The 11,668-nt window shown below is 41.2% G+C and overlaps 1 protein-coding gene across 2 annotated transcripts; it reads left to right on the forward strand.

Annotated features, from left to right (window-relative positions):
- The first annotated feature begins 565 nt into the window (after positions 1–565).
- Positions 566–11,668, forward strand: LOC110499463 (proton channel OTOP3). 2 transcript variants are annotated; one of them, XM_021576600.2, is made up of 8 exons: positions 566–1,057; positions 1,229–1,376; positions 7,345–7,481; positions 7,696–7,754; positions 8,054–8,193; positions 9,832–10,523; positions 10,789–10,968; positions 11,195–11,668. In XM_021576600.2, the coding sequence occupies exons 1-8, from the start codon at positions 716–718 to the stop codon at positions 11,363–11,365; spliced, it is 1,869 nt and encodes a 622-aa protein (XP_021432275.2). In that variant the 5' UTR covers positions 566–715; the 3' UTR covers positions 11,366–11,668. The 2 variants fall into 2 exon arrangements, with proteins under 2 accessions (XP_021432275.2, XP_021432276.2); XM_021576601.2 differs by having other exon boundaries at positions 568–1,057; positions 9,835–10,523.

Below are 11,668 nucleotides of genomic sequence, written 5' to 3' on the forward strand. Positions count from 1 at the left end.
ATCCACCCACTGCACAGCTGCCTTTAAGCATTCATTCATGGTTTATTTGAACAATGAAAACACTAAAGGTCAACGTGCAACATAAGTCAACTGAGATTTATTGTCTGTGTCCCAAATGGCACCATATTCCCTATATAGTGCACTACTTTTGACCAGAGCCCTATAGGGCCATGGTAAAAGTAGTGCACTATAAAGGGAATATGCTGCCATTTGGGACACAGACTAACAGAAGACTATTTATTTTATTAAAGGCGTGGCATGATTAGTCCCACATATAGGATTCCGCCACATCTACACAACTGTGGGACTACCAATGGGAGTGCAGGTTAGGTTTTTCACCTGCATTTAAATACACGCTCTTACTGGGTAGGTCCAGCTTCCTAACGCTCATTAGATTTGAATTATGAGGGAGAGGGAAAGAACAAGAGAGACTGCTGGATACGGAATGGATTAAAGAGAGATACAAGGAGAGCAAGAGAGGGAGAGAGAGAGAGACCGACAGAGCAAGAGAGGGAGAGAGAGAGAGACCGACAGAGCAAGAGAGAGAGAGAGAGAGAGAGAGAGAGACCGACAGAGCAAGAGAGAGAGAGAGAGAGAGAGAGAGAGAGAGAGAGAGAGAGAGAGAGAGAGAGAGAGAGAGAGAGAGGTTGAAAAAGGAGCTGCAGAGTGGATTTAGTGAAAGTAAAAGGAGTCAGACTAATAAAAGTCAGTAAGTATGGATTCAGAGAATGGTACCTCAGCGACAGCTGACACCATTGTCCCCGGAAGTCAATGCCAGGAGTCTGATACCACAGCAACAGCCGACACCATGGTCCCCGGAAGTCAATGCCAGGAGTCTGGTACCACAGCGACAGCTGACACCATGGTCCCTGAAAGTCAGTGCCAGGCTGAGGAGGAGGAGGAGGAGGAGGAAGAGGAGGGATCCGGAAACCATACGCACCCAGACCCAGTCCTGGTGTGGGCCCCCAGTGGGAGACGGCTGCTCTCCGGGCTCCTGGGCCTCAACGTTGTCCTCCTTGGGGCAGCTCTGGTAGCTGGCAAGGCCTTCAACCCTCAGGTTCAAAAAATATGAAACAAGGATAAAATGTGCAATTAAGCTTTGTTTTAATTCTCTCTAAAGAACTCATAGCAACATGTCCTAATAGTCTGTGCACGGGCATACTGTACATTTCAGCTTGAGCATTCCTCTTCGCATGTGTGGTCCCTTAACTGAGACTTCATCCCTCAGGGCCTCAGGCACCAGGAGCCCCAGATCTTCATGTTGCTGCTGATGTGCCTCAGCCTGGCCTGGATGCTGTGGTACCTACTCTGGGCCAGGAAGAAACCTGGGATATGCCCACATAAAGACCACCATGCTGGGGGAATCACAGTCACAGGTAGGCACTCTTGGATTATTATTTGGACTATAAATTGTACCTATTTGTATTATACTTATGACAAAATGTTTACTCTGTTCTATTGAGTCATTTTACTTTGTGTTCGTATTCTTGTCTTTTATCATTTCTATTTGTTGCTGCATTGTCGCGAAGGAACCTGCAAGAAAGTATTTAATTGGACGGCGTATACCAACTGTATCCTGTACATACAACTCATAAAACTTAAAACTCTAAACTTTAAGTTATATTTATGGTACTTATTGTTAATTTAGGGTTTGAATAGACAGATAGAAACACATGTCATGGATTATGCCTTATAGGCTACTTATGTGGTATTTATTTGAATAAGAAACAGGGGGAAATTGCAGCTATATACTGCAGGGGTGCAACTTTTCCTGGGGACGGTGGATGTGCTTTAGGACCATGCGGACGCCTCCAAGCTGTAAGGGCAGGAGGTTTGGAATGTTTATCCTACCGCATAAAAAAAGATATAGATACAATTCAAATTATATGAGATCAAATCCAGACCAGAACTATTATTTTAGCAGGTGACTAAAATTATACATTTATGATTTCTATGTTTAAATTATACATTTAAATTATATATTTATAAATTATAAATTTATAAATTATAAATGTTTTAATTTATAAATTAAAAATATACATTATACATGTATAAATTATGCATTTATAAATTATACATTTAAATTGTGCATTTATAAATTATACATTTATAAATTATACATTTATAAATTATACATAATTATACATTTATAAATTATGCATTTATAAATTATAAATTTAAATTGTACATTTTTAAAACATACATTTATAAATTATGCATTTATACATTATACATTATACATTTATAAATGATACATTTAAATTATGCATTTAAATTACACATTTATAAATTATACATTTATAAATTATACATTTTTAAATTATACATTTATAAATTATACATAATTATACATTTATAAATTATGCATTTATAAATTATAAATTTAAATTGTACATTTTTAAAACATACATTTATAAATTATACATTTATACATATACATTATACATTTATAAATGATACATTTAAATTATGCTTTTATAAATGATACATTTTAACTATACATTCAATAAGGTTGACAGATGTAGAATATAAAAAAGGCCATTTTAGGAAGCCTATAAAGAGGCTGAAAAAACCTCCACAAACGATTTCCAGGACACTTGGAGGATATTACGCCCAATTTTTCAGTTTTTGATTTGTTAAAAACGTTTGAAATATCCAATAAATGTCGTTCCACTTCATGATTGTGTCCCACTTGTTGTTGATTCTTCACAAAAAAATACAGTTTTATCTTTATGTTTGAAGCCTGAAATGTGGCAAAAGGTCGCAAAGTACAAGGGGGCCGAATACTTTCGCAAGGCACTGTATATAAAGATAACTTTATTCCATTACTCATCAATATGAAAGCAGATCTAATTACATTTTATAATCTACCTCATAAATCTTACAGGTAGAATACAACTCTTTAGAATGGCTGCCAAAGTTTTTGTATTTATTTTCAGAAATACCAATTACTCCACTGAAGAATATATTCAAATCAAATCAAATCAAATTTATTTATATAGCCCTTCGTACATCAGCTGATATCTCAAAGTGCTGTACAGAAACCCAGCCTAAAACCCCAAACAGCAAGCAATGCAGGTGTAGAAGCACGGTGGCTAGGAAAAACTCCCTAGAAAGGCCAAAACCTAGGAAGAAACCTAGAGAGGAACCAGGCTATGTGGGGTGGCCAGTCCTCTTCTGGCTGTGCCGGGTGGAGATTATAACAAAACATGGCCAAGATGTTCAAATGTTCATAAATGACCAGCATGGTCGAATAATAATAAGGCAGAACAGTTGAAACTGGAGCAGCAGCACAGCCAGGTGGACTGGGGACAGCAAGGAGTCATCATGTCAGGTATTCCTGGGGCATGGTCCTAGGGCTCAGGTCCTCCGAGTGAGAGAAAGAAAGAGAGAATTAGAGAGAGCATGTGTGGGATGGCCAGTCCTCTTCTGGCTGTGCCGGGTGGAGATTATAACAGAACATGGCCAAGATGTTCAAATGTTCATAAATGACCAGCATGGTCGAATAATAATAAGGCAGAACAGTTGAAACTGGAGCAGCAGCACAGCCAGGTGGACTGGGGACAGCAAGGAGTCATCATGTCAGGTAGTCCTGGGGCATGGTCCTAGGGCTCAGGTCCTCCGAGAGAGAGAAAGAGAGAAGGAGAGAATTAGAGAACGCACACTTAGATTCACACAGGACACCGAATAGGACAGGAGAAGTACTCCAGATATAACAAACTGACCCTAGCCCCCCGACACATAAACTACTGCAGCATAAATACTGGAGGCTGAGACAGGAGGGGTCAGGAGACACTGTGGCCCACTCCGAGGACACCCCCGGACAGGGCCAAACAGGAAGGATATAACCCCACCCACTTTGCCAAAGCACAGCCCCCACACCACTAGAGGGATATCTTCAACCACCAACTTACCATCCTGAGACAAGGCTGAGTATAGCCCACAAAGACCTCCGCCACGGCACAACCCAGGGGGGGGGGGGGGGGGCGCCAACCCAGACAGGATGACCACATCAACCCACTCAGGTGACGCACCCCCTCCAGGGACGGCAAGAGAGAGCCCCAGTAAAGCCAGTGACTCAGCCTCTGTAATAGGGTTAGAGGCAGAGAATCCCAGTGGATTCCCAGTCATAGCAAACTTTATGGGGGCCAACTAAAACGCATATAATAAAAAGGAACGTTTTACATCAACCTACTGTAGGTCTGAGGTTCTTTTTAACCTTCCAGACTTGGAATTGTATCAACTTGCCACCCAGGACTTTTACTTGCCAGATGTAGTTATATACAGTAAAGAGGAACAATGGGTACATAGTGAAGATGTGCCTGCTCATCCCAGAATCAGTAAAGAGGAACAATGGGTACATAGTGAAGATGTGCCTGCTCATCCTCAGAATCAGTAAAGAGGAACAATGGGTACATAGTGAAGATGTGCCTGCTCATCCCAGAATCGGTAAAGAGGAACAATGGGTACATAGTGAAGATGTGCCTGCTCATCCCCAGAATCAGTAAAGAGGAACAATGGGTACATAGTGAAGATGTGCCTGCTCATCCCCAGTACATACAGTACTTTCGGGAAATTATTCAGACCCCTTGACTTTTTCCACATTTTGTTACGTTACAGCTTTATTCTACAATTGATCAAATACATGTTTTCCCCTCACCAATCTACACAGAATACCCCATAATGACATCACAGAATACCCCATAATGACATCACAGTACCCCATAATGACATCACCATACCCCATAATGACATCACAATACCCCATAATGACAAAGTGAAAACAGGTTTTTAATCATTTTTGCAAATATATTCAAAATTAAAAACAGAAATACTTTATTTACATGAGTATTCAGACCCTTTCCTAAGAGACTAAGAGACATTGTGCTCAGGTACATCCTGTTTTCATTGATCATCCTTGAGATGTTTCTACAACTTGATTAGAGTCCACCCGTGTTAAATTCAATTGATTGGACATGATTTAGAAAGGCACACACCTGTCTATATAAGGTCCCACGGTTGACAGTGTATGTCAATGCAAAAACCAAGCAATGAGGTTGAAGAATTCATATGTAGAGCTCCAAGAGAGATTTGTGTCGAGGCAAAGATCTGGGGAAGAGTACCAAAACATTTCTGAAGCATTAAAGGTCCCCAAGAACACAGTGGCCTCCATCATTCTTAAATGGAAGAAGTTTGGAACCACCAAGACTCTTCCTAGAGCTGGCCGCCCGCCCAAACTGAGCAATCGAGGGAGAAGGGCCTTGGTCAGGGAGGTAACCAAGAACCCGATGTTCACTCTGAAAGAGCTCCAGAGTTCCTCTGTGGAGATGGGAGAACCTTCCAGAAGGACAACCATCTAAGCAGCACTCCACCAATCAGACCTTTATGGAAGAGTGGCCAGATGAAAGCCACTCCTCAGTAAAACGCGCATGAAGGCCTGTGGGGATGTTTTTCAGCGTCAGGGACTGGGAAATTAGTTTGGATCGAAGGAAAGATTAACGGAGCAAAGTACAGAGAGATCCTTGATGAAATCTGCCCAGAGTCCTCAGGACCTCAGACTGGGGAGAAGGTTAAAAAACAAAATGGAAGAAAATGAAACGTATTCTACAAGAACCAATATCACTTCCTTAGAACACAACCTTATGGAACAATCCTTGGTTAACTTTTCAGAAATCCCCTATAAATTTATCCACATGGAAAACTAAAGGCATAGAAACTATAAATGACTTGGTAACAGGAAATACATGTATTTCCATTACATAATTAACAAGTGTAGATAGTTTCAAATACATGCAACTTAAAAGTTACATATCACGAAATGTTGATTTGAAATCTTTTGGACATCAAAGCAACTTTGAGGGAATGATGTAGAAAATGATGTTCACATGATAGATAATATATACAGAACCTTGCAGAGAGCCTATCCAACTGACAATCTCTTAGAAAATAATATAAACTATTGGTACCAAGACTTAAAAAGAACTGATGTTGGCACAAGATGGAGGTAAAGTTGGAACATAACTAACGAAATTACAGATAACAAAAATGTATGCTTAATTCAGTACAAACTAATGTACAGAGTCAAAAAGAATAATGACTCAATAATCCTTGCTTCCTGGGAATGCTATAAAGTCCGGAAGTTCTGGGCGGAGCTAGAAAATTGGCTGTGAGAAGTATTATACTGTGAACTCACTTTTAATCCATCTGTCTGCATATTTCAAGACATGGTGTATGGGGTATAGTGAGATACCTGATGGGTTGGATGATTCTCTTCTCATCTCTCATCTTGACAAAAACATTTACTAAAAACATGGAAATCAATCAATCCGCCATTATTAACACAATGGAAAAATCGAATGATTTCGTATTTAAATAATGAAAATGCTTGGGCTACAAATTGAAACAAAATGGTGCAGTTTCAGGCCATGTGTGTTACGGATCCCTGCAGAACTTTCATTACACACCTGGCCCCGATTCCCAGTGATTAGTCATTTGTATGTGTGCCCTTGGTTTATCATTGTCCTGTGGATTATTGTTACAATGTCCGTTGGTGAGTGTGAGTACCTGTGCTGTGTGTTTTGGCTTTCGTGCCATTGTGGATTGAGCAGATGATTACGGGTCTCGTCCTGCGTGTTAATGATTGTTTTTGTATCGTGTTTGTTTGGTCTGCCTCCCCGTGCCTTTATTCAGCACGCTAAAATTTTTAATTAAAAAAAAAACACTATTACACATTCCTGCACCGATCTCCCGACCCATTTATACCAACGTGACAATGTGGCGGAGAGTGATGGGGTTGTGTGCTAGTGGGCCTGGGCAGGTGTGATGTAGTTGTTTGAATGTGTATGCTTTGTATTGTTTATAAAATATATATTTTTTAAAACATCTAATGTTATATATATATTGTCTGTCATCCCAGAATAAAATACTTGCATGAGCTCCAGTAGCATCACATCTATCCCTGATGATTGGTTGCCTTGGTTAGGAGTCAGAACCAGAATGTTGTACCTGCACTAATTTACATCATCCGTCCCTAAATGCTTTATAGTGATTTATTGCAGGTTGGGTCATTGTAATTCAATAGGGACAATCATTTCAATGAGGTTGGCTTCTATATTGTGACAGTTTGTAGTTAGTCATTCTATCAGATATCTATGCATTATTTTAAATGCTTTATTGAAAGACATCTCAAATGGCACCCTGTTCCCAAAGGGCTCTCGTCAAAAGGAGTGCCCTACATAGGGAATAGGATAGCATGTGGGACACATACATAGGGAATAGGATGTGGGACACAACCTAAACTAAAACTTCTGTTTCTGGTTGACCCCTGACTCCCTGCCATGTCAGTGGTCCTGATGCTGTTTGCCGCCTTCAGTCTCCTGATGCATCTCTTCAAGATGGGTTACTATGTCATTATGAAGGAGTGTAAGCCGGTTGCTAAAGTCCTTGCCCCCTTCATCGAGGCTCCCTTTCTTGGCCTACAGGTAGTCATCAATCATTGGCTTTTGTTTGGACTCAATTTCATTTTCCAAAATGTTTAAAATATTTTCAATGCATTTTCATTTGATTGAACCTTTATTTAAAGCAAGCTAGTCATATCTCTTTGGTAAAAGAGACCTGTATTGAACCTATATTCTAAACTGGTATTGACTTGGACAATGTCATTTTCTTAACATTTGAATGAATGTCTTTTTGTAGACCTATTTGCTCTGGGCTCACTCCAAAGACTGTATTCACAAGCACAAGATCATTACCAGGTGCATGCCTCTCAATTTCATTTACAAAAACATTTACCATCTTGTTATTGGAGAGATCTATGGTATTTGCATTGACTAAAGGAACCAATAGGGACCTATACATTACAAAGCAAACAGGTAATAATGGGATTGCTCGTGTTTGTGTTGCTTATTGTGTGATTTTATGTGTTTTTTTTGTAGCTTATTGTTATGCAATTTATGTATGTATTTCAGAGTGAATCATCCATACATCTAATTTCATATTGTTATGTAATACATTTGAACTGTGATATGTGTGTGTGTTTATGCTCCCACGCCAGGTCTGGGCTGATGGTTACTCTGAGCGCAGATCTGTTGCTGTGGCTGAACGCGGTGACAGAAGACACAGTTCATCTGGAGATAGAGATGGAGAAGGAGGATGGCCGCACCACGTATGGCAGCGCAGATAGCTCTGACTCAGGTATATACCGTAGTACATCCTGTCGTGTCTTTGGCATCATTAAACTGAAGACTTATTTATCAAACAACTCTCTGTAATTATTGTTACGCAATTAAACTGATTAATCATGTAACTGTAATTAACTAGGAAGTCGGGACACCAAGGAAAATATTCAGATTATAAAGTTATACTTTTCCTAATACAACTTTTCAGATATTTTAATATCTGATCACTTAGTCTTCTGATTAATGAATTCTTCTTTACCTCACGTTAGTCTCATTCCAAACGTCTCAAATTGTTGGTTATCTGCACGAACCCAGTCTTCACTATGAGTCATCCATACATCAATTGTCTTAAAATAATTTATTTACTAAGTAATTCACATAAATGCATAACAAACAGTAGATAGTTACAAGGAAATGATAGTGGAGTTTCCCTAGTGGGATAAACCGGCATAGCGGCTTGGTGGACAAAAGGGAAGTCAGGGTCGACTGAGATAAGACAACACACAGTTGATAATTATAACAATTGAAATGCTAATCCTTTGCACATGAACGCTCACTCATTCGGGAATAATTGCAATCAATATATATATTTACGCTCAATGTGTCGTCTGGATCTCTGTTGAGTCAGTCTGTCCGTCCTCTATCTGTCGTGGTTAGATGGATAGTTCAGAGTGACATTCATTCATGTCGTTATAGAATAGATGTTTCGGCGGTTGTCGGTCTTCACGTTCAATGATACCGAATTCCTAGCTGCAGACTAGTAATTAATATCAAAGACTTGTTCTTATTCTGTCGGTATCGATGGTCTAAGAGTTTAACCACGGGATGGTTAAAAGATTCAGCAATCCTTGGCCCTCTCGTTATCGAGGTAAGCTGGTCTGCAACCTTTGTCCTCTCGTAATTGAGATAAACATGGTCTGTTGAGAAATTCTCAAGGTGGGGGTTTTATTCAGAAGAGCAGAAAAAGGCTGTCTCATGAAGCCATGTCCTGGCTGTGTTCATAGAGGCGTGCCAGTGACTTAAGTGAAACTTTACACAGAAATACAATTCTCTCACATTACATCATTACATAGCATCCCATAATTTCACAAATAGTTTAATCTTTCCTCATTCATCCTGTACAACAATTAGACGTAAGCCTCATATCTGAGGCTATTGTATAAACAGCGTTATGGTAATGTGGCCTTATTGTCTCCCATGAGTTTCACAAAATTGTACCAAACGGACCAGTTCGTAGCTGGAATCTTCACCGATCTTTTATACCTTCTCCAGAACATAAATGTTGTTCGGACCTCAAGTTCTGTGAGGTGGAAGAAATTCATTTGTTCTCTCTATGAAAACTCCCTCTCTCTCTATACTGTGGCCATGAGGAGATAATCTCCTCCAGGAATTTACGACCTGAGGTCGCAACAGCCTGAGTGTAGGAGACAGAGAGAGGGGGAGTAGCTTGCTGTACCCAAAGACGGCAACGTCATGACAATCCTTACACAACTAAAACACATTTATGTACATTTTATCACAATGAAAGTAGGTAAACTGTGCTTGCCCACTAGTCAGACAATTTGGAGGACCTACAACTGAATTATAAAGATGCTAACAATATCTAATATTACTATGAAGAAATTATTCACCAACCGGTCTGATTTCCTTTCAGCAGGGCTGAGAAATGCAACGTTATGCCAGTGCAGTGCAGACACAGTGTGCCTGTTCTTCAGGAAGGGTTATGAAGTCCTATATCCCTTCAACATGGAGTACTACCTGATGGCAGGCTGCATGCTTTATGTGATGTGGAAGAACGTGGGCAGGCATATGAGCCCTGGGTCAATACCCCACCATGCCCAGAGGATTACCCTACGCATCGTCCACGAAGGTGGGATCCTATTCGGGCCGTTGTTCGGGGGTCTGGTCCTTATAGCTGGGGTGGTTGTGTTCATCCTGTATCAAGTTTGGGTGAACCGAGGCCAGCACCGGCACACTGCCTTTCTGATATTCTACTGCTACCATCTAGCTGTGATGCCCATCATGTCCCTCTGTTCCCTGGCTGGCCTGTTGGTCCATAAGCTGGAGAGGAGGGCGGATGAGAGGGGACATAACCCCACGCGTAGCCTGGATGTGGCCCTCCTGGTTGGGGCAGCCCTGGGACAGCTTGCCCTGTCCTATTTCTCTCTGGTGGCCGCTCTGGCTGTGGGGCCTAGCGGACCACTGGGAAGCCTGGATCTTTCCTACTCCCTCCTCAGCCTGTTGGAGCTCCTGCTGCAGAATGTCTTCATCATTGATGGCCTCCACCGAAACCCCAACCTGGCCCTCACCAAGGGTAAAGGAAAGGAGCGGATCAACATATTCACGGCAAGTCACTCTTCTTCTCCTTCTTCAATTTCATGGTTCAAGTAATGTTGACAACTCCAATTCCCTCTGGCCAAAGCTGATTTTCCTACTAAATTGCTTTATTTAAAATATAAGAGAACGTATGTATTCATCCAGCCATCTTTACTTCATAACTTTTTGTGCGCTTGGATAGCACCATACTGTATCGTTACAAATCAGAAGTATAGTTACACTTTTATCTATAGTAATACATTGACAATGTGACCCCTCTCATGTCCCAAATCAGAAGAGGAAGACCATGGAGAATACAAATGACAGGAATAAAGGAGGAGGAGCGATGTCTCTATTGGAGAGGGGAAAGGCAGTGACAACACCACCTGTTTGCCAAGTCAAGGAAGGACAACAGACCTGGTACAAAAGAGTCACACAGGAGATCTGTGCCTTCCTCATACTCTCCAATATCATGGTGAGTAACGCCAAGGATATTACATCTGTGCTCTTGTAATAATCATGTTACACAATATTTACCTAGCCTGGTGGCAGATCTGTTGGTGCTTGTTTGCCTACTCATATGCTTTGTCCTTGGAGAACATACAGATCTAGGATCAGTCTAGTATTTACACCCTGTCCCTTTTCCAATATAATGTCATTTAAATTCGTCCCCTGATATTTTCTCTCTCCCGTCTCCTCAGCTCTGGATGATCCCAGCGTTTGGAGCCCACCCCCAGTTTGAGAACGGCCTGGGGAAGCAGTTCTTTGGCTTCTCCGCCTGGTTTGTCCTGGTCAACCTGGTTCAGCCTCTGGGAGTCTTCTACAGGATGCACTCTGTGGGGGCCCTGATGGAGCTCCTCATCACTGGCTGAGCTCCTATCCTCTCCTTCCCTGTTCTCTTCTCTGCCTGGTTTATCCTGGTTAACCTGGTTCAGCCTCTGGGAGTCTTCTACAGGGGGGCCCTGATGAAGCCCCTCATCACTGCCTGAGGGATAGGAACCACAACACTGACGATCTGCTCCCCTCTGGGACATAAGGCCACAATGAGCTCCCTCCACCTTTTCATATCCTTGGTGAAATATTGTGCCGACTGACTACCAGCTAAATATCACATTTCTGTAAAGATGAGAAATGTAAACATTTGTCTGTTGACATTAAAAACATGTGTACTTTGA

This window comes from Oncorhynchus mykiss, chromosome 20 (assembly GCF_013265735.2).
Source record: "Oncorhynchus mykiss isolate Arlee chromosome 20, USDA_OmykA_1.1, whole genome shotgun sequence".
Lineage (NCBI taxonomy): Eukaryota > Metazoa > Chordata > Actinopteri > Salmoniformes > Salmonidae > Oncorhynchus > Oncorhynchus mykiss.